The sequence below is a fragment of the Centropristis striata genome, chromosome 7 (genome assembly GCF_030273125.1).
Source record: "Centropristis striata isolate RG_2023a ecotype Rhode Island chromosome 7, C.striata_1.0, whole genome shotgun sequence".
NCBI lineage: Eukaryota > Metazoa > Chordata > Actinopteri > Perciformes > Serranidae > Centropristis > Centropristis striata.
This window is the reverse complement of record NC_081523.1, coordinates 16,761,199-16,788,986: the sequence shown is the minus strand read 5'-3', so window position 1 is coordinate 16,788,986 and position 27,788 is coordinate 16,761,199. Positions and strand designations below refer to the sequence as shown.

General features: G+C 39.2%; 2 protein-coding genes across 2 annotated transcripts in view; both read right to left on the bottom strand.

Annotated features, from left to right (window-relative positions):
• The window catches only part of mfsd3 (major facilitator superfamily domain containing 3), a 28,569-nt gene extending 7,880 nt beyond the window's left edge, over positions 1-20,689 (bottom strand). Inside the window, exons 1-4 of the mRNA XM_059337639.1 lie at positions 20,627-20,689; positions 19,290-20,117; positions 8,415-8,562; positions 639-739 (exon numbers count right to left, since the gene is read on the bottom strand). Of these exons, the coding sequence (XP_059193622.1) occupies positions 639-739; positions 8,415-8,562; positions 19,290-19,989 (949 nt within the window). The 5' untranslated portion in view covers positions 19,990-20,117; positions 20,627-20,689. The remainder of the gene's footprint in view (positions 1-638; positions 740-8,414; positions 8,563-19,289; positions 20,118-20,626) is intronic.
• Positions 20,690-21,587: 898 nt separating this feature from the next.
• anxa1a (annexin A1a) lies at positions 21,588-27,005 on the bottom strand. The gene is made up of 12 exons (XM_059336929.1): positions 26,934-27,005; positions 26,230-26,310; positions 24,933-25,023; positions 24,571-24,665; positions 24,349-24,462; positions 24,136-24,226; positions 23,964-24,043; positions 22,827-22,971; positions 22,643-22,738; positions 22,476-22,534; positions 22,250-22,372; positions 21,588-22,114 (listed from the first exon to the last, which is right to left on the bottom strand). Exons 2-12 carry the CDS (start codon positions 26,287-26,289, stop codon positions 22,055-22,057), a joined length of 1,014 nt encoding a protein of 337 aa, XP_059192912.1. The 5' UTR covers positions 26,290-26,310; positions 26,934-27,005; the 3' UTR covers positions 21,588-22,054.
• Positions 27,006-27,788: the final 783 nt, after the last annotated feature.

Genomic DNA, 27,788 nt, shown 5'->3' with positions numbered 1-27,788 from the left:
AGCGCCATGAATACACATTGTTTAGCAACGCTTCTATCCTGATGACAGCTCACTGTGTTAGCGACCCGTCAATCACAAGTTAGCACCCCAAATCAAACACCGCTTTATCATCTATTTTCTTCTACATGGGACCATTATTTACATAATTAACATCATATTCTCTTGAAGATTTGAAACTAGCAAATGAGACCATAATGTTGCCTCTTCTGAGGTAATAATTCATGTGAGACGTCGTCTCATTTTGCATTGAGTTAGATAGAACTGGAGTTCTTTTGCAACGGATTTGGGAGGTTGCCACCTGTTTTTACCAGAAGCCAAATTATCTGCAGAGGTCTTCACTTTTCCAATACAAATTGACCCGCTAATTAAAACCAATAAAAACACTGAAAAACACCGTTTCACATTGAAAATCAGAGTTTCTCTGACGCTGATTGGCAGACAAATGATGTACCAGAAGAGCTGCGAGCTGAGCTTCTGCTAAAGTTTGCTCAGCTTGTTTCGCTGATAACTTAAGATCCAATTAAGAGTCCAATATATTTTAATATAAAAAATAACACTAATTAGCCATAGGATCATGGCAATTGGTAATATGTGTGGAAACTCCTGTTAAATAGTTTTTTGCTATTTCAGTCTCTGACCTTTCATGAGTGGTGATGGTTCCAGTACGGTGAGTAGGGAGCTTTGGAAGACCATGCTGATGGTTCGCAACACAAACACACGTCGCATCAGAGCCCCGATGCTGAGGAGAGACAAGCAAACAAGCAACAAGTATCAGAGAGACGTTCAGCAACTTTAAGGTATAAGTGTTGCTGATGTGATGACAGTGGCTCAAGGCGAGTATCATTCAAATTGGAGACATTCTGTGTTTCTTTTGCCACACACACACACACACACACACTCACATGCATGCGCACACAGAGTTAACATGTGTGCACGTGCTTAAGTAAACAAGTCCCCAGACACTAATTGATTCCCTGTTAGTGCAAGAAAATCATCCCCCTGTGGGTTTGGTTCGTGACGTAATCAATAACCTAAGGAGATCCCCAGCATGAGGAAGATAATTAATCACTGTTAACACACACGCACGCACACACAAACACATACAAACACGCACTCACACTGTTGTGTGACATCAGGGATTAGCGATGCCAATCACTCAGAGGATGCCTGCCACTCAAAGGACTGTGAGTGTGTTTGTTTATTGTTTTTTTGCATGTTATTATTTATGTGTAAAAAAGGCTGCAAGGGAGAAGGAGCCTGTCACACAAAGCAGGATATCTGATTTAGATGGATAAAACAGTTTCAGTCCATGATTGATATTTAAAGTTCAATGTTCTACTCAGCAAAGTTTACTAGTTAATTTAATTATCCTGCCTCAAGAGACAAGCACCTGAACTGTATTTGGCCAGTGACCAAACTCTGATCCGACCTGATAAAACCCAGTCTGCCCTGATTGACCCTGCTCTCACTATGTTTGGCTGTTTACTTTGGGATTTACTGCTGATTTATTGTAGTGTTCTTTTAAGCATCATGCAGGTTATTATAATACTGGTCCAAGCTGTGAAAACTGATTCAATGAAGTATTTAAAGCAATTACAAGGAGTTTTTAACAATCTCAATTTAATACTGACGCCTCAATATGACCTACAACCACATCAGCAAATTAGCAAGAAGATTGGCAAATTCACCGCCTACACCCAGCCAATCCAAAAATAAGCAAAGAGGTGAAGATGGGATGAGTTGAGATGGACCAAATGATGCCTACTTGCTGAAACAACCCACCTGTTACGACATCTGCTTATCAGTTAGCAAGCGGTCACACCCTTAATCATGCATACATTTAATCCTCAATATAATTTAAACAGGTGAGTTATATTAAATTCAGCCCCCTCACAATTGTCATATATGGGGAAATTAGCAGTGGAGACCCAAACTGTTTTTTTGTACCAGGCTGTATATAACATGTTTATTTCAGCCATAAAGTTAGGCATTTTCAATGGGGGTCTATGGTGGTTGACTGATATTTGGAGCCAGCCTCAAGTGGCCATTTGTGGAACTGCAATTGAGCATTTTTTCCAAAGGTTGTTGCCTGTCACTGATGCAAGCAGATGGCATAGTGTAGCCCACAACAGAGAAAATAATACAAATCATCGGCATAAAAGGCACAACAGAACAACAAAAGTAATGGTCATCCATATGCATCACATCCACAGCTGCAACTAACTGGCCCCTGCACGATTTTGGGTAATTGTAAAATACAGATGCACCTCAATAAACTACAATATCATGGAAAAGTCCATTTCCACCAGTTCAAGTCAAACAGCCCCAACCAAGAATTGAGTTCATATAGATGGACATACTTTTCAGAGGCCAACATTTCTATATCAAACATACTTTTTAAAAAATACTTTTGTAATATTATTATTATAACTTTTTATTTTGAGACACTGGGTTTTAGGTCTTCATTAAATGTAAGCCATAATCATTATAATTAGAAGAAATTAAATAAATTTAGACATGAAACATTTTATTCTGATTGTAATGGATCTATATAATGTGTTATTTCCACTTTTTGAATTGAATTACTGACATAAATAAACTTTTCTATGATATTCTAATTTATTGATATGCACATGTAAGTGGCCCCTAGCCCACTTATTTAGCGTACGTTATTTTATTTTATGGGGGTCAATACACATGCAAACTTGTTTTTTTTAAAGCGTTTCTCAAAGCATTTGTTAGTTTACTTGGCGGAAGCTATTTTTCAGTACTTTGATTCTTTAAAAAGGCATTTTAAGGCATTTCAGAAGTTGGTGAAGAAAGTGTAACTTGCACCAACAAAACAACTATTTATTTCACGATATATTTCTCTCTCTTCCTCCTTCCTCGTTTGTATCTTCTCCCCTCCCAGCCGAGCATTTCCTTTCCTCTCTACTGGAAAACCAATCCTGCATCATTCACATGCTAAAGACATTCTTCTCTCTGCTGCTCCTTTACCTCCCTCTCAATGACAGTCTTTCATATCACGCACTCTCAGGAGATGCTGAGGTGTGTGTGTGGATGCGTGTGTGCGTGTGTGTGTGTGTGTGTGTGTGTGTGTGTGTGTGTGTGTGTGAGAAAAAAGAACCCGCCTGGCTGCCACCTCACACGGGCCGGGCCCAGATAAGAATAGCCATGTTCTCAGGTTGCCAGTGGCGGTTGTAAAGAGGGTCACTCACTGACCACTCAGCCGTCTCTGATGGTGAGGAGGATAAACCTTCCAACTGAGCTTTTAGAGGTGGGACCACAGCCTGGTGGACAGCACTCTCTCTGTGTGTATGTGCGCGAGTGTGTGACAGGAAGAAGTGAGGAAGGAGAAGTGTTCATGTGACACTCAAGGGTGAATACAACCAAAAATATAAATTTTAACTATAATATTGCCTAAAATTGAGGTGTTAAATCTTTGTCTCTGCACCCATTCTGCTAATTTAATGTTGATTAATTAAATATACAAGGTACTGTCTGTTTCTATAAAGTCAACACACATTTGTATATTTAAAGATGTAAAAAAAAAAAATGGCTGCAATAAACACCCCTTTCTTTAATTAATCCCACAATTTCTCAGACACTGATTGCAAAGAGAATTTTAAAGAGGGTTAGGGAAATTATTAAATTCATATCGGCCCACTCTGATTCTTTAGCTGTCATATTACACATACTGTGACAGAGGCTATTCAATTACATCTCAAATAAGAAGACATATAATTTGTCTTTGTGAGATTACTGCACCATTTCTTTGGACCAAACAGTTGACTGTTGTCTTGTGTTAAATGGTTTTAAAGGATAAAAAGAGCAGCTCCCTTCCCATTAAAGACACAGCATCTCCACCCACGGGAAAAACAGAAACTAGGGATGTCCCAAAAGACTAATTTCACTAAAATTTAAATGGATGTTTAACCTTAGACTAGTTGCCCATACTAAAAGAAAGAAAACACTCAGACAGTCAAAACTAATTGTGCACATCCCTAACTAAAAAACGATAAAGACTGATTCTTAACACTCCTTAGACTGATGAATATAAATGGCTTTTAGAGTGCATCTGACTGGCAGAGAATTGCAGAAGAAGAAGAAGAAGAAGAAGAAGAAGAAGAAATCATTTAGATGAGTAGTTTTGGTTTTTGCCAGTGTGTGAACATTTTACAGCCTTTACAAGTTACCGAGTCCTTTACCAGTGAGATGGAGAGAATAAGTAAAAGATCAAAAGCCGAAGAGTGACAATGACATCTTTTCAAAGTGCTTTCTCCTCAACAGAAATGTTGCCTTTGGAGGCTTGCTCTGTGTTAGCTAGTGTCACTTTACAAGAGGGGAAAACCTGGGAGCCATCTGAAAACACAACACACAAAAGATAAAAAATACTGACATCAGACAGAGCGGAGGGCAACTGATACAGGGCGAGCACACACACACAGATACCAACACATCAGCAGAAGGCAGCTCAGCTACAGTAGAGCTGCACTGAATAGGTTGAAGCGTTAAACTGGTATCTCTACACAGTTGCAGATAAAGATCAGACTACACTTATATTATTAGTATTATACTATTGTAAATGCATTAAATTGTGTACACTTATAAAAGACAAAAGTGTATCAGTTTGAATTACAAAAGATTGTCCTTGTAAAGTTTTAGCATATGAAAGCCTTCATTAACTTATGTTTTTTTTTGTCACTTAAGTTTTTACTGATACATTTTTGCAACTATTGAAACAAATACAAGCAAACCAAACACAAAGCTGCCTTGGGAGTTCACACTTTTCTTACAATCTTTTAGAATGGTATATCTTTCAATTATTATTCCAGTCCAGTATCAGCGTTTAGAGTCCTGTATAGGGTCCATTTTCCCATTTCCTGTCCAGTTGTGCTTCCTGCAGTCTCAATATATGTGTAAATTTTTCCATTAAACATATTTCTTGCACAATTGTTATCCATTGATCCTTCATTGGTGGTGTTTCCTTTCCCCAGTTCCTAGTGATGGCTTTCTTGCCTGCCACCAGCAGCACTTTGATCAGATATTTATCATGTGTGATATCAATCTCTTCTATGAATTTACATAAATAAAGCACTAAACAAGTCTTCGGCACTCCATATCCTAATATTTGCTGTAACACTCTACATACCATTTCCCAGAATACAGTTATTCTTTGACATTTCCAAAAGATGTGACAGTGGTCTACATTGAAAGATCCACATCCTCGCCAACATTTCTGGCGGCTGTGCAGTTGCTTACTCTTAATTTTCAGTGTAATAAAAAAATGGATCAGATTCTTCCATGCAAACTCCCTTAAAATTTGTGAATTAGTGGATGAGTGATGTATCTTCCACATTTTGTGCCACACGTCCTCTGTTATTTCTACATTAAGCTCTTTCTCCCATTTCACCTTAATATATTTAGTTGAATGTTTACCGTTTGCAATTAATCCTTGATATAGTGATGAGGTTATCCTTATGCTACTGTCCTGGTATGCTTTAAATATGATTTTGATGATATCATTCACTCCCCCATTAACTTATTTTAGTTTTAAATGGTTTTTTTGGGGGGGGCTTTTCATGCCTTTAATGGACAGGATAGCTAAAGATTGATAGGAAGCAGGGGGCAGAGAGAGGGGAATGACATGCAGTAAACGGCCGTCCGATGCGGGACTCGAACCGGGGCCAGCTGTGAGGACTGTAGCCTCTACACATGGGGCGCCTGCGTAACCCACTACGCTACCGACCACATTAACTTATGTTTTAGACAACATTTTAATTTTTTTGGAATCGAGGTTGGATGATACAGGAATGTCTAACCTTGATACAATACCTCGAAAAATATTGGTATTTGATACCATTTTTGATACCACAGGGAACAAAACTGACTCAACATTGAGGGCAAAAAACATTTCCAATAACTCCAGAGCGTTGCAAAGTTAAAAAATTAACATTCACTAACAAAGGATAGCTTTAATAATTTCCAAAATGATTTTTAATTGAATGAAATATTCTGTTTCAATCCATATTTGTCTGTGTTTAGGCTTTGAAAAAGTAATTTTCACTGCAAAGAGAGGCACGTACCTGTATTAAAGGTAAATCAACAAGTGATATTCATAGAAGAAAGTTTATTTAAGAAAAAAGAAAAAAGACTTTCTAAAACATTCAATCCAATAAATCACTTTATTATAATTGAGGATTTTGTTTGAGGATTTTTTAGGGAGATTATGTCATAAAATATAATGATAGGCATTCGAAACTTCATCTATAAAAGCTTTCAATATAAAAAGACTGACATTTGTTACAGCCTTAAACTACACTACCCCTAATACTATGGATCCTTTAATGTAATATGTTGGCTTCATCGCAAAATGTTGTTTTTAAAAGAAGAAGAGGTGGCTGGGAGTTGTGTCAAGAGTACAGTTACACACATTGTGGGAACAAACACAGTATCCTCCATAAAGACATTGTTATTTATAGCTGCCATTACATCACAGTGGCCATAGGCAGAGCTGTGCTATGATGGTATAAGCAGACGTAAAACCTTATGCAACGATGGTTGGACACAAATGGCACAGTGCTAATGTGCTGAAGGGGAAAACATGTAAAGGTTACATTCAATCACATTAACACAACTTGGTAAAGAAATGTATCTTAATTCATTCTCATCAGTAATGCAACTGTGCATCAGCTGGATTTTTAACACTGTATATCTGCAAAAATACAGAATTTCAGCATGGTCATTACATCTAATCAGCATGATAGGTCTAATCTAATATACTGTAATACAGACATTTTGATGCATTAATCAGAAAGTCTAACATCTGAGTATATTCCTGTAAATCTGGGAATTAAATTCAACCACAGTTGCACGTTGTCTCTGTGATCAAACCCTGAGGGGTGTGTATGTGTGTGTATGTGTGTGTAGGTGTGTGCGCGCACATAAGTGTGTGTGATGGATTTGCAGCTCATGCTGTTCTCACACCACACACCAGACACAGGGGGTCCCTGAGCTCTCAAACAAGGCTATGTTTACTTAAATTACTGTACACACACAGTGAGGCAGGCAGAAACACACACACACACACACACAGGAGCCTATGAAGAGTATTAAAAAAAATGGAAGAACAGGCCCAGAGTGATGAGGAAGAGGTAAAGGAGCAGGAAGAAAGCTGCAGGAAAGAAGGAGTCAGTGTACACGAGAAGCTTGGAGGAGGAGGAAGATGATGATGATGGCGCTGTAACATCTGCTGGGATAAGTGTGAGGCAGTAATAAACATGTTCCTGTGGTGCAGTGGACTGGACTTTATCAATCCTCCCTTCCTTAAAACTTTTGGGAACTCACAGCCAGTTTTACAGAACATTTGTCTGATTATTCAATCCTAAAACAGCTCATTTTCAGGTCATTTTAGCTCTTAGGTTTACCACAATATTGGTTGTTTTCAGTTGTGTTGTAGCAGTTACACACTTATGGTAAATTATTTTCTTCTGCTGGCAGCATGGTGCCAACAGTTTGGTTCATTCAGACTGGATTCAAATAAAAACTGTTACATTTTACACACAGAAAATCAAGCATAGCTAGAGACCCGCACCATGGCACGAAAATGCTACAGTTATCAAAATGCTGAGGTAGCTGAACAACAGTGATGGAAGAAGAACTCAGATCCCTTATTTAAGTAAAACTCTGTGAAATTTCTCCCTGACTTCAAGTACAAAAGTATCAGCATCACAATGTACTTAAAGTAAAAGTACTCATTATGCAGAATGACCCCACTCAGATTGTTATTAGATTAGTATTACTGATGCATTTATATAAGCAGCATTGTACTGTTGTCAAGGCAGGGCTCACTTATGAAACTGTTATTTGGTTTAATTCATAAGAATACGTAATCACTTCAAATTAATCATGTTTTTCATGTTAAATCTTGACATGAAAAGTAACTAAACCTGTCAGCTAAATGTAGTGGAGTAAAAAAGGACAATATTTGCCTTAAGTAAAGTAAAGAACTTAAGTAAAGAACTTGAGTAAATGTGCTTATTTACTTTCCACCACTGCTGAACAACACCACGGTTAGCTCACAAGCTAATACCACAGAACATGAGGTTGTCCAATTTAATGTTTTGATTGATTTGTTGAAGAAATATATGGAAGATTAAGCCATAATTAAATCGGTAGCTACAGCCTAGCAAATAATGGACAACTCTATTAAAGAATGTAGATTTGGTGACATGCAAAAACCTTGGAACATGCATTTTATTCGTTTTGAATATCGTGAATTTTCCCCTGAGTGCCTATTCATTTGAAAACCCTGCAGAATTACACTACTGAAAAGCCTTCAGATTGCCATACAAAAAACAACCATGGTCAAGCCAGTGAGAATCAGGTGAGAATGCGGTCTTGGTGAAGGCTACCTGAACTGAGCGAGCAGCAGGCCTCCCAGGGACGACCCACAGATGGAGAAGCCCATGGCGATAACGCCGTTCCAGAAGCCGAGCTCTCTGGCGGTCATGTGATGATCCAACAGGAAAAGAGGGAACATGGTCACTGCACCCTGCTCACCTGTGCACACAGCGAGAGGAGAGACAGAAGGAGAAGAAGAAGAAGAAAAAGTGGAATTAGTTATTATATTGATCACAGAATATACAATCAATACACCATGTGTTATGTACTGTATGTCTCTGACTAAGCATTACTGTTTTTTTTAGCTACAGTAAATATGTGAGACACCTCCTGAACACACACGCCTATTCCAATCACAGTCAAATACGATGAGGATGTTGTACCAAACTGTTTAGCCTGCAAGACTGAACAACATGGTTTTCCTGAGATGACAACTGCAGAATCAAATACAGCACCGACACCCGGCGCACCTAGGCCTATTCCTGGAAAGTGTCAATAATAGATGCCTGACAAGAAAAAGAATACCCTCAGTCACTTTATCAAACGAGGGCCTAGCACTTTTCCTAAAGCACAAAAAGGAAAACACAACAAAAACACAAAAACTTCCACAGATGAAACAGACCCCACAAAGACCTTTCAGTCAAAATAAAAAGTTTCTGTCAGACAATAAGACTTTCTCTGTGTGGCGTTGAGTGTGGGGGTAATGTTCTGCTGAACATTACAGTAAAATATTCAGTGGCGCCGACTATACGCCATTATTATATTAATGGAGACTGACTTCAGAAAGACAGTGGGACCAAGGAGCTGCGTGAGTGACAGCTTGGCTCCCAGACTGCTGTCAAAGACGACGCAACACAACCGACGACTCACTCACTCAGTCAGCCAGGAGACAAACAAAAATAGAGAAGGAGGAAAAAAAGACAGATGAAACGGACTGAAATAAAAAAAATAATAAGAGAAAGCTGAGAAGCTCCCAGTGATAGGGAGTGCAGCAGCAGAACGAGAGTGTCACTGCTATAACAGTGGTGTGACAACCGAGCAGAAACGTGGCGTAGGAAATGTGGATTCTCTGTGTAGGAAACACTCGTCTCTCACGTCTGTCACTCAGGTTTCACTGTTGGCAATTCACATAGTTAATACAGACGGGGATGAATCTTTTCAAATTGATAAATAAAATTAAAAGGAATAGTTCAGATTTTTTTTAACTAGGGTTGAATGATGTATGTATACCACAGTCAATGTATTTCCTACAGTAGATGGCGATTGTCAAGCCCCCAGTTTGGAAAAGCAGGCAGAAATACTGGCATGAACGCTAAGCAATGTACTGCAATTTATCAAACAAAATCAGTATCAGTTTACGGACGATTTCATAACCCAAGTCCGTTTGGTTTGTCCCAATCAGAGTGAAATTGATACTTTTGGTTCGTTTTGAATTCATTGCCATAATCCTGCTCTGGTGTCCCTACCAAACAAATGTGGAAAGAAATGCTCAGATTTAAAATTTTAGTTTTGATGTTGTTACTTTTGTTATAGTCATTATAACTTGTTGTTGATGTCATACATATGTTTTTTCTATTATCTATCAGTTTGTTATTACTGTCTTATAACTATGACATTTTAGTTAGAGGCTTTAAATAAATCTGGGTTTTCTGCCTCTCCCTGCACTTTACATTATTTGTTATCTTTGTCATTTTATGTAATTCTAACTGTGCAAATAAATAAACCTAAACCTAAAGAGCGAGCGCCTGTTGAGGCTCCAGGTCAAAACGGACTACACTTTGGGTTGTGAAAGCGCCCTAAGTGTATGCAAGACTTTCCACCATTTTACCTTGCTATCAGACAGTTTGTTTGCATGGGGGGACCTGAAGCTGTTATTTATGCTCATGTCAAAGTCACCAGACTCCATTGACAAAAAACAGTAATTTCACACTGCAGAGCATCGGAGCTTCTGGTCTACTGCTGCCTCGATTGGTTGGTTTGTTAATGTTAATGTTAATGTGCAACTTTGGTGTTTTGAAAGGTTTCTTCAGATTCACCCAAGACGTACAATAACACAAAAAACCAACTGATCAAGGAAGCAGTAGACTAGCAACTACCATGTTCTGCAGAGTAAAATTACTGTTTTGTCAATGGAGTATGGTGGCTTTGACCATAACTTGCAATTTGCTGTTTTTGTCAAAGGGGTCTGGTATGAACTGAATTTCTTTATTGTAATGTCAAATGAGTCACATGACAGCAACATATATTTGACTTCTAAACCCATGATATGGTCCAACAGACTTGCAGTACATCTTTATATCACTCCACGCACCCAGTGGGAGCTGCACTGATACACGAACACCCTCTCTGTGCATTATTCACATTTTAATCTCCATCATCCTCTATGCTGAACTGTTTTGAGCTGCATCAACTGTGCAGTAACCATATTAGTCATAATAAAGTAAACATTGGCAGCAGCGGTACCCATGATGCCTGGGTTGTTTACCCATGGTTCTGTGCTCCCGTTCCTGACTGCCTGTTGTTTAGCTCAAAGCTCAGAGCTTTCACAGTCCTGCCTTCAACTAATTATTTCTTTAAAGAGGGGGGGGTGGGGGAGGGCGTGCAGACAAACACAACCAGGCTGATTATTCCTTTCTATAAATATTCTCAAAGCAACAATTGTCCATTTCAGCAGGGATTTCATTAGACATCCGCAAAGATTAAACAAGCAGAGTGAAGGGGAAGGAGAAAAGGGTGGAACGAGAGTGAAGGGGGGGAGAGGATGAGAGAGGGGGAACATATTGGGGAGAAAGAGGGAGAAGTGGAGGATTAAGAGGAGAAAGTCAGTGATACAAGAAAAAAGAAAAGGGCAGAGACAGCAAGAGAGAGAGCAGAGAGAGAGAGAGAGAGAGAGAGAGAGAGCAGTAGGTGAAAAGGGGAAAGAGAACAGGATAGAAAATATGAGATGTGGAGCAGGAAATGACAATCATAATGCATTTATTTTAAAAAATAACAGTAAAAAGATGAGTTAAACATGACTGGAGAGATAGGGGAGCAGCATGGGATAGAGACAGCTAAAGACAGAGGAAAAGGGGAGGGGAGGCAGATGAACAGAGACATTGTTAGGAGGTTAGTGAAGAGGAAACAGAGGAGGGATGGCAGGCTCAGAGAGAACTCTGTTTATGTTTACATTAGAGGCAGACAGCACGAAGAGACGAAACTATTTAACATTAAGATAAGTGACAGGGCTGTGGTTTTTATCCTGGTTATTTAAAGGTGCTTCATTTAGTCATGTACCAGATTATTTATATATATATATATATATATATATATATATATATATATATATATATAGCGGGGTCCAAGCACCCTGACATAAAGATTTGCTACTGCAGTTTGAACCACTTTGGTTATTTCATGTTAGATTTCTGTCTCTGTGTTTTCTGATGTTGTTTTCCTGATCAGTTGTGGAGTTGTTCTACTTACTGAGGTTATCCAACAGAAACCATGTATCTCTGTAGTGTTTTAGAATTGTCCAGATAAACTGAAGGATTAAGAATTTTTTTTACTTCATGAGCTAAATAAACCATTTCATAACCGGTATGATTGTCTGAAAAATGTGTTGTTGCGAAGATGAAAAAAGGACTGGGTTCATGAAAAGGTAACATTTTCGAGATACATAGTTTTAGTAGAATAATATTTAGTTACAATATCAATGACATAAAATCAAGTGAGTTTTCAGGTGACATTTTTAAGGCTGCACAATTAATTGAAATGTTATCATAATGAATAGATTGTTTCTAAATTGTTCAGCCCTAGTTACTATCTCTTAAGTTTTATTGTTTCTGATTAGTTCATAATTAAGGTAAACCTTTTTCAATAACAACTGCAGATCAAGATAACATTTATAGAAATAGACTCCAGTGATAAATGGATAGTTTCCAACTTCTGTGATCCAATTATTTCCAATAACTCCAAAGGGTTGTAAAATCCAAAAGTCAAAATTATTTTGAAAAATGATAGAAGTTATCATTTCTAAAATTCATAAAATGTTTTTATATAACAAAATATTCTGCTTCAATACATATTCATTGGTGTTTAGCCTTTGAATAAAACAGTTTGGTCTCCCGCTTGCTGCACACAAAGCGAGGCAAACACCTGGATTAACAGGCGGGTCAACAGCGAAGTTACAGCATTATAAATTACATTTATATAACCATAATAACAAAAAAATCTATTTCGGCCAAGACACCATTTAAGTAAATTACTTAGGTAGTTACACAAAAAATAAAAAGTCTGCTGCCTACATATGTTTATGAAAATGACAAGTTCTGTTAATTAAATAAAGTTGATTCAATAAAAACTGTTTAATCTGATGAATCACTGTAGTCATATTGAGATTTTTTTTCAAGGACTTTTTATTCTTTTTAGGGTGATGACATCCTAAAAATGATGGCGACGGACATTCCAAGCTTGATTTAAAAACCTCAAAGGTAGCTTCAAGTGTTGTCCAAATATTCCTGTGACTCAGTAAGTAAAACACTAATGTTTGTCATTCTCAGCAAAGCAAATGTCTTTATGAGAAAACTGGTCTTAATTTGGATAAAACACTATCATAAGCAGTACCAAAAGTTTAACACAAAGTATTGGCCAGTCTCATTTAAAGTTCTTACTATTAGTTTTGCAATTACACACTGACTACACTGAAAATTCTGCACATAACACCTTTGTCTATGGTGATAAGATGGAAGAGATGGTCCGCGAGTAAGTGTGAATTTTGGGTGCTAGAATGGTGTGGGCGATAGTAAAGAGCGGGATCAGAGCAGGATAAGGGTGAGATGAGGGTGAGACAAGGGTTGGATGAGGGTGAGAGGTCGATGAGGACAGTCGGGTCAAATCCTGACGTCCGTGCTGCAGCTTAGACAAAAGATCTGGCAGAGCAGCAGAGATCACTGAGGACACTTAGTCCTCCTCTAGAATGACATGATAACTCCCTGCAGAGAGCATGGTAAACAGAGACAAGCTCATACATACTACATGTATGAGCAAAAAACACACACGCACATACACACCGTATACATGCATATGCACACACACCTTTCAGCTCCTTAGAACCCCCTGGGGACAAAACCAGTAAACAGACCCCTGTCTATACACACCTTCACAGTATCCTATGCATATTCTATTGACACACACACATACACCCTGCAGATCAAGGATGTCAAGGAGTTTTCTGTGCCCCCCAGGGGTCATGGACATGGAAAAATACACTCATAGAAGCAAGACGATCACCATCTCTCCACTCAACCCAAACCAGTTAGGTAAGTGGGCTATGAGGGTGTCAACAGTTCAATTCTAAATCCAAAAACGATTGAAACAAGCTTTTTGATCTCAGACATTCAAAATCGAAAGCAGGATTGGTGATTTATATCATTTCAATTTGACCCTATGGCCTTAGTGTGGCACGTTCAAAAAAATCACACGTAGTAGTCTGTTTTTTAAAGAAGAATTTTAAAATGTAAATGTCAGTTGTTCGGGCATAAAACCAATGATCTGTTTATCTTTATGATTTAAGACCTCATAGTCAAACAACAGCATAGAGTGCTGAAAAAGAAATATGAATCAAATTGGGATCGTAAAATCAAGTCTAATGAAATCATAGATTTGGAGAATTTTGACAAACATCCTGGGTTAATTTTTTTCTGTTTGTTTTCAAATACAGTATTTGCTGCAGTGTTAAATTTAATTTAATATCCCAGTCTTGTGAAAAAAGCAATCTGGATCCAGATATAAACCAAACTTGATAGGTGTTGAATTACACTGACAATTCATCTAAATTATTATTGTGTTCTAGTAGTATTATTGGTTTGTTTACATCAGCTATTCAATGCAACATTACAAGAATACTAAAAAAACGGCCAATATATTATCCCTTGACAAAGACATATAATGCACATTTTATTTATCTTTTTAATCCTTAAGATATAAAGATGCGAGATTTATGTGGTGCAAAAAAAGTAAATTGGACTATTAGAACATGTAGAAATATCAAGGGAGATCTTGCACCTTTGTCTCTACATGGAAAAGTGTGTTTATTTCTATTGCCATTTGCTCTCTGCCTCTCTCAGGGCACCATGTGGTGGTTGTTCATTAATTCATCCCCTCCTTCAGCCTCCCTCCCTGCAGTCCTTCTTTTTCCCTCTAGAAAATACACCCCACTCCCTTCCCAAGTTTCTCTCTTCTCTCATTCCCACTCCTGCACCTCCCTTCGTATCTCAGAACTCCGTGACCTCCCCCAAACCCGCCATCGTCGACTGCTGTTGGCGTCCACGTCTCTAAAACGGCTCTGAAACTGGACAGGAGGTCACATGTCAATATCAGTTTATGTATAGTGTATATTTGTGATTATCCAAGATTTGTACCCTCAGTGCAGCCCTACAAACAGTGCTTACAGAAATAAATTCTTCACTTCGCCGTCTTGACCTCAACCTTCGAACTGTGCATGCATGTAAAATGCAGTGTCTATCCAATTTAAAAAAAAACTGCACTCAAGTGATTTTTCTTTTACTCATCACTCTTTCCCTTCTCCCTCCTTCATAAATTTTAAGGGAGAGAGAGTTGAGCATTAACCCTCTGAACTCAACAACCCACTGACATGTTTTAAAAGCATTTATATATATATATTAAACATTTTTTTTTAAAGTAGCCAGAAACTCTAAAAAACATAAATTATCATCAGATTTTATTACAGCCCTTGAACAAATCTGTTAGGAAAAGTAACCAAATCTAGGAACCAAAGACGGAGAAAATGACCCTTTGTCAAATTGTATGCGTAGTTTCCATCCCACAGTTCTTATGAACATGTGTAAATGTTTCAACAAATAAACTGGCAACTGAGTCTACTTATCACCATCTCCTGTAGCTGTCTTTTTAGAAGTAAAGGTTAAAATGGAGTAATGGGACAAAGCTTTTCTTTTTCTGTGTTCATCCATCCATTCCTGTTCACCTGGTCCGTTCCCAGGGAAAGCCACCATCAGGGTCCGGCTCTTTTCACCATCACTCACGTCTCCTGTCAAACACACTGACTCCCTGCCTTTAAAAACAGCCAGTTCTGACACTGTGGGATGTTAAGTTAATTGCAAATAACAAGATGAGAATAATTGACTAGCAATTAAAACGCATTTTAATTAAAAGCACTCAAGGAGGAGGAGTAAAAATATTAAGGGTGTAAGAAAAATTGCTACAGTATAGTATCATGATATAAGTATTGATCTCCTGTTATATATATTTTTATTCCGGAGATACAGATTAAACTTTCTGCAGCTAGAATAACATCATTAGTTACTTTTTCAGACCACTAGATGGTCCTAACTTGAATTGTTTTATTTTTATTTCAATTCAACATTAATTTATTTTCAAATTCCCCAGTTGCTTAAGGGGCTGCATAACATGTTTGTACAAATTGCTTTGTTCAACATACCTGCACAGTAGTCCACACAGCTCTGCACTCAAATAAGTTAAAGACTATGATACAAACAGTTCAGTTTGTGAGATGCATGTAACATTTATGTCAGGATTTTATGTCAGTGTTGGTCAATCTGCCTGCTTGAAAATCCCATTGTGCAGCAAAAAAAAAAAAAAAAATGACTGTGAAGAGTGAGAAAAAGACTGCAAACTTTATCTACTTAGGTTAAAAAAAAGTTCTCCTTTTGGTAACATGATAAAAATGCAGTTGAAAAAAGGTAATAAATTGCTATACTCAACATATCGCAAAGTGCTTAAAATGGCTTAAGTAACGTGTATCGTGAGATGATTCACACCAAAACAAATTATCGTAATTAAAACCTGAGTTTGTGAAAACATAAAAGATAATAAGGATTTTCATTTTAGCTACAATTAATTATTGTTTAAGCAGCTTCACATGCCACCATAGAAGTGTTTCCCTACGAATAACAACAACAGGATCATGGACATGTTTGTATCAAACATTTGAGCTTATTTGTACCTTGAAACCATTTCCTGACCTTTTCCTCTTATGTTTTCTCTCACCACCACCCCCTACGGCCCCACGCCCTCCATCCGTCCCTCCGAGTCTACCCAGACAGTTCTCCCATCACGCCTGTGGCCTCAGATGGCACAGGGGTCACAGTTCAGACACAAGGCTCTCGATGATTGGCCACTGTGTTGGAGCCAGCGCAAACTCAGAGTTCATTAGGGATAGATGAGGGAGAGGGGTCTGTGTTGTGTGTTTGTTAGTGCGTGTGAAGCGGAGGGGGGGTGTGCAGACAGGCAGATCACACAAACATACCCACACACCCCCTTTGGACAAAAAACAATACTGTCTCACATAGGCAATTACACAGGCACATCCAGGCCTCATCTAAAACATTACACAATTCATTTTTCTCTCAAAGGTGAGAAATGTTTAGACTGCTACAACAGGAAAAGGCTAACAAGTGTCAAGACTGTGAATCTACGGAGAAAACACTAACGACGACGGTAATTCCTTGTTGTAATCATGAGCATCAGCCAGTGGTGTGTGTTCATGTGTGTTCGTGTGACAGAGAGAGTGTTTGGGGGGCGGGGGGGTTGCTCCCTAGACAGATTAGGGGGTCCAGCCAGCCTTCATATTTTGTCTAGTAGTGTCGTCTGCTGGGGCTCATCCGATTACTGAGCCACCCCTAAAACTCTCTCGAAAACACTCACGCACAATCTAAAAACAAAGGCATGTACATTCAAGCACATACACGAGTAAAGGCTATGCAAATGTAAGAAGACAATTATATTCCCACCACCCACATAAACACACACACACACACACACACACACACATCAGCGATGATGCGCCGTCTTCCATTTCGGTTTCTGAACGCAACAGACACAAAGACACTCTAATCCTTACATAATCCCCTTCTGCTACCAAACACCAAACTCTGGTCATATCAACTCTCTCTCCCACACACACAGACACACAGACACACACACACACAGACACACACACACACACACACACACACACACACACACACACACACACACACACACAAGCCCGACTGATCCAAAACTACTTTAAAATGTTGTTTTCTTATTGGGACAAACTCATTCACATACAAAACTGTCTGCAAACGTGCATTCAAACTAACATTCTATTCTTGTTCAAGCGCCTTAGGTTTATATTATACTTTTAAAACTGTGACATGAAAAAACAGCTGCTTTATCTAAGCAGGGCCTGTATTTTTCCAATGTGCATACAGGATCTACAAAGACAATAAACTGTCAAGTAATAGTCACTTCCAAAACTTTTTCAATACACTCATTCCAGAGTTCAGTACTCATGGACAGACCAACAGAGACATCTAGTGGTGAGCTCTGGGTCCTACATGAAGGCAGGAACAACACGGAGGAAAAGTTTACAGTGGGATAGAAGAGATCAATACAGGAAATATGATGTTTCATTGCTTCTTTTTTCATGTCCAGTTTGTGAAGAGAGGCAAATAAAAACTGATAAGCTGATAACTGGTTTCTATTTTTAAATTGGGAGCTTTCCCTCCGAAATCAATCAATTTCTGACCAAAGCCCTTTTGATTTTAGATTTTAAAAAAATGTCATGTTAACCAATATGAGGGATGTTAGAACATGGTTTGATTTACCAGAATGACCAAGCATTTTTCTTCTATGGTTTTTCACAGCTTCAATACTTTTGGTTCCAAATAATTAAATCTGCAATATTTTGTATGGATTTTTTATTTGTTAAAACTCATGTTATTGGAAAGACATTTCTTTACATCTCCTGAAGATTTCATACTGTGACAACATTAGACTTCTGCATATGGTCATTATGAGGACACGGTCACTTTTGCTCAGAATTAACACTGGAAAAAATATTTGCCTCCTCTATACTTCCATTCTGCAAGCAAAAGGCAAATTCAAAGCAAAACTTTGGGGAACTTTGACAACCAATAGCTAACCACTGTGTGTGGTTGACTCCACCTGGCTGTCATTGGCTGTTTTCTCACTGAGCCAGCATGGGGAAGACAATGATTGTTGCTGTGTCTTACCAACTTCTGCTCCTCACAAACAACACAGTTTCAATCATTTTCCTCTCCAAAACCCAACAACCACAACTCAAATGGACACAAAACCAGCAAACTGATTTCTGTGTGCATCACATCCTACACTGACCACTTCAGGATGAATATTGCCTGAAACCACCAGTCTCTGGCATACCAAACTGTGACATCCCTTTTGATTTCTTCAAAGGTCAGGACATCGTCATAGGAAAAAGATATCTGTCTTTAGGAGGAGTGGTCGATCAATCAATCAAGTGTCAACTTTGAGGGCCCCTGTGTCCTGAATGGTTTGTCATTCTGGTTAGTCAAACCATTAACTTAAACTGTCTCGTACAGGTTAATATGTAGGAAATCTGTTTGAATTGAACTAGGTGAGGTCAGAAAGTGATTGATTCGTGACAGTGGAATGTCCCCTTTATGAGATGGGAGTGTTACCACTTTCTGTACTTTTTCTTTCATGTCTCTTTCTTTCTTTACAGGTGTCCATCATGATCATTTCAACTCAGGCTATGGCCATAATTAGAGATGCAACAATTACTTGATTAATAAATTAGTCTCAAAAGAAAATTAATCTGAACTATTTTGACAATTTATTTTTGTGTTTTATATCTTTGAACACTGAATATCGTGAAGCATTTCAAGATATTTAGACACCTTAATAGATATTTTTCACTTTGAGACATTTTATAGATCAAATAATTAAAAAAAAAAAACAATTGACAGATTAATCAATCATTTAAAGAAGCCCTAAAAATAAAGTAGGGAAGGTTCAGACGTAATATCAGTATTAATATCAGGCCTAGTTTGCAAAGCTTTGTAAGTAGTAATCAGACTTACCAAGTTTATACGTCAGCACGTACAGGACTGTCCAAGGGGTGCCAGGCACTGCCAGCATCTTCCTCCACACTCTCCATGGCCTCATAGCGTCTGTTCCCTGCCCTCCCCTCCTGCTGCCATCTGCCTGCTGGCCCCTCACAGCCTCATCGTCCAGCACAGGGGCCCCCCACACAAACAGGGCCACCCCTGCATACACAAACGTCAGCAGCATAAACATCCAGCTCCATCCAGCCACGTCAATCACAGCCAGCAGCCCACCTCCGGCAAACACCGATCCGGCTTTATAGCCCACGACTTGAGCTGTGTTGCCCAGCCCCAGCTCCCCACGACCTTTCAACAACCCCACCGCCGCCCCATCTACAGCAATATCCTGGACAGATGCCAAGGTGTTCATGGCCAACAGGGTTCCTGCGACCCCATAAATATGTGCTTCTGGGGCCAGGGCAGCACTGGAGAGGCATGTCAGGGCCAGCCCAGACACTGTCCCCACCAGCCAGCGGCGCTTGGTGCCAACCCTGTCGATCAAAGGGGCCCAGAGCACTTTGAGGACCCATGGGAAGTAGAGGATCTTGGTGAAGCCGATGCGGGTGAGGGAATGACCAGCTCCACGTAGGTAGACAGGAAGCAGGGAGGACTGGAGACCATAGGGGATGCCCTGGACAAAGTATAGCAGGCCCAGGAAGACTAGTTTGTCATTCATGATCTACCTGCACACGTGACCCTCTTACTGAGCAGACACTGCAGTGGTCCATTGGTCAGGTCATTGTCATTGTTTGAGTCAAGTGGAGCACTTCAAATGGACTGGCTCACCAGGATGAACTGATTGACCTGAAATGAAAAGACATTCAGTGTTCATTCAGGGTTATTAAGTTATAATCTTATTGTAGAAGATATGGGACGACTAAAGACAGCCATAGCTCCCACAAGCAGCCTTAAAAGGATGTGTCTATACTGCTATTTTACTGCCTCTCTGCCCAGCTCAGTTATCAGTAACGTTAAACGTGCTAACGTTAGCTCCTCAAAGTCAAATGACATGTGGGCACAAACTTGCTCATTATTGCCGAAACCACGTGTGTTTTTATCATTTAATTTCTATCAAAACACAAACGTGACTTTGCAATGTTGACATTTTACTGACACGCACAACAGTGAAGTTTGTTGCCAAACTGACTGACAAACTGACTAGCAACCGTTAGCTAGCTAGCTTGCTGTCACGCTAACCTTAGTATACAAATAGCTTTAAAACACATCCGTATACAATGTCAATAGCATTACGGGCTGTGCTGCAATCATAAAAGTAGTTCCCATTATGTTATGAGATAAATCTTAACACATACTGAGAGAGAAAGTTGGTTAGCCTAGCATTAGCTAACCGGAGAAGGTGCTCCGCTTGTTTATAGTTGTGGTCTGAATGAGCTATGAGGTTGCCAGGTTGTGTGACAGCAACCCCCCTCCTGTGGATGACAAACCAAGAAGAGGCTGTACCTAATGTACATTTGCAATGTAAAAATGATTATCTCCTTGCTATTATTAAAACTACTTGATAAATTACCAGGTATCACAACGCAGTGATATTTTATTACCCAACCTGGCAACCCTAGTTTTCCCTACCACTTTAAATAAACAGCTGTACTCTATCACCCTCTATTCTCAGCATGTGATTCATTGTTAAGTATTTGCACATTGAGACAGGGCTGCTGTGTTTATTACGCAATCATTTCTAGATTATGGATTTGCAGTGAATTGTGAGCTAAAATATGTGGTTGCCTGTGCTTCCTGAGGAGTCTTACAAACATCTTTTGTTTGTAATGGTAAGTATTAATCAGTGCTGCAATGTAACTAAGTACATTTACTCAAGTACTGTACTTAACTGCAGTTTTGAGGTACTTGTACTTTACTTGAGTATTTCCAGTTATGTAACTTTATACGTCTAAGCTACATTTTAGAAACAGATATTGTAATTTAGTTACTTTTCAGGTCAAGATTTAACAGGAAAAACATGATCGATTCAAAATGATTAAACATTTTTTTATACGTGAAACCACATAACAGCGTACGGATACTTTTGTACTTACACTTAAGAAAGTTTTGAATGCAGGACTTTTACTTGTAATGGAGTCATTTCTCAGTGTGGTATCAGTACTTTCAATTAAGTGAGGGATCTGAATACTTTTTCACCACTGGGATTAACACATTAGGGCATAAATATTTGACAACACATCTTATAGCTGTTTGGTTCATGTTTGTCTGATATGTAACCGACTGTATGTGAAAAAAAAAACGAAGACCACTCAGATAGGCGTTCATACAAAAAGCTTTTATTTGCAAGCTGTCCAAGTTCCTTCAACTGTAAACCTACTGCTGGCACTGAATATGATTGGCACATTGTAATCTGCATACTCTTGCTAGCAGCTGACTGTGATCACCGACTTCAGCCTCTCTTTGAGCACTAAGTATGAGAATCTAATGGGTGTAATGCATTGGACCACTGGTACACTGCTGTCAGATCTAAGATAAAGTGTTGGAATAAAAAGGAGTAACTTGGAGAACACATATCTGCTGAAGCAGTGCTGATTCCATGTTAATCTTTGCGCTTTGCTGTTAATATCTCCTAAATGGCATGACAGTGACAAAGAAAGACAGCCTTGTTGTCAATTCTCCACAAGAGCATAGGGCACAATATGTGTCTAGAGATTATAGGTGAGTTTCCACAGCTGGGCTCGCTGCTGGATCTTCAGTCGATACTTGATCGCATTGATCGGCTATTAGTTTTCACCCCCACAGAGAGCAAGCAGAATCTTCTCATAGTCTCCTTTAGTATCATCCTGAAGTGAAAAAAAGACAATGTGTAAATAACATTTTTGTATAAACTTTACACTACTGGCTCTCATTTTGTGAGCTGCCATATGTATTGATATATTTGGTTTACTGTCAGTATAAATGGTCAGACTTTTGCTCACCAGAATAGCCCGATAAAGTGATGTTTGGTAGTTTTTCTTGTACTCCTGTTTGATCAGCTTCATGTCGATTTCAGAGCGGCTCACCATGACACGGGTCAGTTTTTCCTTGCGGGTACCATCACCCTGATGGGCACCAAAAAGTCAGTCAAGGAAAGCCTTAGGCAACAGCCACAGTATCCTGCATGCATTTTAAAAAATATTTTGTGTGCAGAAGCTGATACTGTACCTTCATGGACAAGTAGAGCTTCTCTGCAAAGAACGCAGGCCGGCTTCCAGCACATTTCACTGTGGTTATTTTAAAGAAAAATGGGTCAAGTTTAAATGAAGTAATCTGCATAAATCAGTGTATGAATGATCAGGTAATAAAATTAGAGTCAAAGTTTGTGCCTTTACCTACTGCTGTGAGAAGTCTTTCAATGTCTCCCTTCATCTCCAGGTCGATGACTTTGGCCATGTCCACTTTGCTGTACTTTGCGTACCTCTCAAATACTGAAGGAGAGGACGTAGTGGAAGAGTATTAGATCTGACAGGAATAAACAGTAAAATAGGAGTAAAACAGGACAGGTAGCTGGCTAACCTTTACGGAGATGAGCGCCACTCCTGGTGCAGAGAACCTCAATGAAGGTGGAGCAGTCTTTGCCCTTCCTGCCCTCCCCGGCCTCGTACAGAGCCCTGGCATCGTTGTCAATCATCTGCTCACAAACTCCTTCAGTCCTGCCGGCCTGTGATGAAAACAAGCAGAGAAATGTCACAGTTATGAATACAATCAGTCATTACTTCCGTTTGCTGTGTGACACTGTAGCTCATTCTTCAACAAAAACATTGTGCAAGCCTGATTTATTCTAGAATTGTGTAGCATCAGCAGCATTTTTGTGCCATAAAATTTGTGTATTTTACACCCAGTTTGTAAAACTTGAAACATGAAAAGTTGTTTATATCTGTTTTGGAGCTTTATGTGAAGTTTGATGCAAATACACCTTTTATTCAGTGAGTTACACCTATTTATTGGATATCTTCCTGGGCGTTATTTTAGTAGACGATGTGTCAAAATGTTGGTGCTGTCTTTATATTTTGGTCAATCTCAACTTTCACATTGTGCCGTTTGTTGTAAAGGAACCATACGAATTGCCTCGGACAGCTGAGAATCATATGGCTCAGGTGCATTTTAAATGTTGTTTCTAGAATAAATGGTACCATAGTTATTTAATGTTTTTGTAGAACATGTTTAGGCATTGATGTTACGCTGGTCTTTTGAGGGTTAATTACTATTAATATTGAAGACAATTAACAAGCTTTAAAAAGTGGATTAAGCTCAAAGAAAAAGGTGAAACATAAGCTTACCAGTCACTGTTCAATGCAAACATTCTGCAGCTTATTTTCATCAAAATTTGCAATCATCATCATTTCATGCAAATGCTGCTTTTGACTTTATCAAAAAAAAATGTGATGAATGTTCAGCATATTGAGTTTGCCCTATCTGAATCACCCAAATATAAAGCCATAAAAGGCCCAATTATTAACTTAGCACATGCCTGTGTATCGAGGGAGTGAGTCTGTTATTTTTTTTTACAAACTACCGTCAATGCAGCTGCTACTGTTGAGTGTTATGTCACCACAGAACTTAATGCACCCTGGTGCTGTGAATGAATCTGCGCCTGAACGAAACATGTCTTCAAAACCCTGTCACGACTACAGCATGAAGCACACACATTACCTTGCAGAGTTCCAGGAGGGCTGTCTTGAACTCTCCACTGGTATCACCCTTGATGTCGCTCTCCAGGTCCTTCTTGTAATCTTGGTAAAGAAATCACAACAATTATGTTGAAAGTGGGTTACAACAAGTGCTTTTTAAAAATGTTTGTTGTTAAAAAGTTGTCGGCACACACCTTCCTTGTAGGCTTGCTTGATATCGGTGATCTGCCTGTTGGTTCTGGAAGCCAAAATCTCTATAAGGACCTCCTCGTCCGTGCCAAGACCCTTATCCAAACAAAACACATCCATTAACAAAACAATACATGAATATGTGGAAGTGGGAGGATGTCCTTATGCACCACAAATAACAGATGATGAGGCCGAGACTTATAATTCTCTATGTGTACCTTCATGCCCTTTTTCAGCAGGTAGGCATCGTACTGGGCCGGTGTTTTCAGCAGAGCCAACACCACATCCTCCAGGTCTCCCTTCAGAGCGCTTTTCAGTGCTGCATCCAGAGGCTACAAGGGAAAAATACAGTTTTAGAGCATGTTATCTTGAGTGCGTACTTTGGAAGAAAAACACAAAGTGTGTCTACTTATTTGGTGTCTTTGCTTAATTCAAATGACCTTGCCGCTGGCTTGCTGGTAGGCCTCTTTAATCTGCTGTCTCTGCTGGTTGCTCCTCTTCACCAGAATTTCAATGATGGTGTTCTCATCCACACCTGCACAAAGAACATGTTGTCATTACAATCTTGCATCTAAATGACAGTCAAATATATAACTCAGTGGTGAAGTTCATACAAAGTGGGGAAAAAAACGTTCCAAGACCACAAATTACACAGTTAGTAGTTATGATGCACGTTGGCCAGCAGAGGGTGTTCAAGCCTTTACACAAAAGGCAAGCATGTCATACTTTTAGCAGACACATTGCAACACCAAGACATGTTCACACACGCTCCAAAGCATCCATGTGCACATTTTTAGGTCACCTTTTGCCTTGATGGCCTTATCCAGAACTGCTGCATCTCCCTGGGCGCTGAAGTTGGTTGCTGCAGTCACTGTTCCCTCCTTGGATAGGACCTGAGAGACGCAACACAGATTATTGTGTTTGGTAAATACTCCTATCTATTGGTGTGTGCATGAGGTAGTGTTGTAAACATGCATTCTTGTGCAAAAGCACCCTTTAAGGTGACAGTTCACCAAAAAAATCAACAATCCTTATTGTTCTCTTCCCGACTGTAGTGTTGTTTATCACTCTAGATTGTCTTGGTGTTAGCTGCAGGCTGTTGGAGATTTCTTCCTTTTTATACATGTAGAACTTTATGGCACTTTGGCTTGTGGTGCTCAAAGTGTTCATAAGTTAGCGAAACCATAAAGTGGTTACTCAGAGAGTGAGTAGTTTCATGAAGGAACTATTTTCTTTCTGATATAGTTTCTATGTTATGTGTCTAGTAGTATTATTTTCAAAAGAGGGCAGCTATTGTTGATATCTCCAGCACTCTGCAACTCACAGCACAACCACATATTGATTCAGAACAAGAGGTAACAAGGAAAATATATTTTTCGTTTTGGGGATGATCTGTTCCTTTAAAAAAAAAAAAGAAGGTAAAATCACAGCTTTTTCTCCTTGTACACATTGCTTGCTATCCTCTCCCTTGACAACAACAAAAAAAGATATTAAGATTATCGTGGCAGATTTTTTGCCCACTGCGGGCACTTCAATGGCAGTCTCTGCCTCTACTCCTCCATTCCAATAAAAAACATAATGATGCCCTTTAAAATGTCTGTACACACCTCTGTTGGACTGAACTGAACAGTTACAGCAGAGTCGGAGACTGAAATTATGTATGATAACCTTATGCAACCTTTCCCCGGTTCACTTTAAGAAACCAGGGAAAGCAGAAGTAGCATTTTGTTCTGTTTGCAGAGTTTATAAAGGGAGGGGCTCAGATTCCTGCTACTATGAGTCACACACTCACAAGACTTATGGTCATTTTCCTCACTGAATATCTTCTTTAAAAGTCAAGCTCCCTTTCACTTTCCCTTTATAAATGATCCCATCTTATCTTTTTGCTCCACTCCTTTACCCTTCCACCTTTTAACTTCCCACTCATTCATTCCTTTTCTCTCACTCAACACTCCTCTCTTCCCGTTGCTTGCTCTCTCTCTCCCTCTCAGCTCCGCCTGATAAAATTTTTCCACCCTAACATACCACAGGAAGAGAAAAAAAGGAAAAAACAGCGTTGTTGGCTTTAGCAACTGGAACAGAACCACAGAGTTACGTACTGAGTCATCGGGCATGCCCATATAGACAGTCTGCTGCATGAAAGCTTGGATGAGAGACATTGTGGTACTGCTGGAGTCTGTCTGTAGGGGGAGAAGAGAAGAGAAGAGAAGAGAAGAGAAGAGAAGAGAAGAGAAGAGAAGAGAAGGTTAAACAAGTCCACAGAACATTTTGTATTCAAAGAAGAAACTATCAGTATTTTAATGATTCTACTTGGCTAAAGTTCTTATCAATCAAACATGTGAGCAGAAGACACTAAGAACATGTTTGTTTTTCCTTCATCCACTCCTGGGGTGCTCAAGCCTGTGCATATTTGCTGTAGGTTTATGTTATGTGGTTTTCCATAATGACTAGCATGAGTAGACTGCCTGGCCACACCCACACCAGCTCTGATAGGGATTTACAGTAACTTGTAGGCTATATTAGATCCGGTTTCATTTAATAAGTTTCAGCACTGATAATGAATGAACAACTCTGCTTCGTTATTAAAACAGTTCAACACTTAGTGCGTCAAATGCGTAAAAATCAATCCAAAAATGATCGCTGCTGTTTTCCCAACCACACCCTCAAAAGTCGCATCACTACCTTGAAGCAGAGGGGATTTAAAGGCATCACACCTAGTAGCAAACTTCAGCAAACTTAAAACTAACAGCTTGATAGCAGATTTGAGATTTCTATTTGTTTAAATCGAAGGAAAATGTCTTACCGTGTGGCCTAAGAGTGAAGAAGTTTGTCTCAGTGAGTTCCAGGGACGTTATAGCAGCAGAGAGAGTTTATTTATACTCATGATAAACCCCACCTAGTAACGGGTCCTGCCCATACTCCACCTCCACAGCTGCCTGTGGGCTGAACCGCTGCCTGCCTCAGCAGCGCATTACGCCGTGCGTAAAAACCGTAACAACACGGAACGGTTTCTCCAACGGATTTAAAACGGTCACGCTGCTTACTTTAAACCATATGATCAGGGTTACACGCGTAATCTTTCATAAATGTTGAGGATGTCATGGAAAAAATCGCTTATACCTGGAATACAGCTGGGACTTGTGGAATAGAGTAGTTATGATGACTCAGTTTACTTGCCTTTACTTATAATGGGGGTTTTATGCAATATTCCTACACAGAAATGTAGGCTATATGTATTATAATGTTTAATTTTCCACATGTAGTTTATTGTTTATAACACGTTTCCAAGCTTCGTATTTTAGAGGTTAAGTGTTTCTTCTATTTTTCACATTTTAATTTGACATTAAATTGTAATAAATGCAATCTTTCCTGCAAGTAAATATTTTTTGTTAACTGTCAATGAACACTTTTAGCACAAAAGCTGTTGCTCTACTACCGGTGTTGGGCCAGATTACTGTGAAATGGAGTTAGTTACTGACTGCAAATTACATTTGGCAATTGCTAACAAAATCTACTCCAAAAACATATAATCTTACCTGAACACCTTTAGATTACTTATATCAGTATCAGTTGTAGTAGTGGAAGTGTGTTCAGGCACATGTGTATCTCCATATGCTCTATATGCACACATATGTTCCTACACTCAACTGGTAATATC

Excerpts from the sequence above, each read along its gene's own strand:
- anxa1a (XM_059336929.1), bottom strand. The coding sequence starts at position 26,289 with ATGTCTCTCATCCAAGCTTTCATGCAGCAGACTGTCTATATGGGCATG. Across the intron at positions 24,044-24,135 it reads CAAGCAAGCCTACAAGGAAG|ATTACAAGAAGGACCTGGAG; the intron begins GTGTGTGCCGAC and ends TTCTTTACCAAG. Across the intron at positions 22,972-23,963 it reads CCCTCCTGGAACTCTGCAAG|GCCGGCAGGACTGAAGGAGT; the intron begins GTAATGTGTGTG and ends TTTTCATCACAG.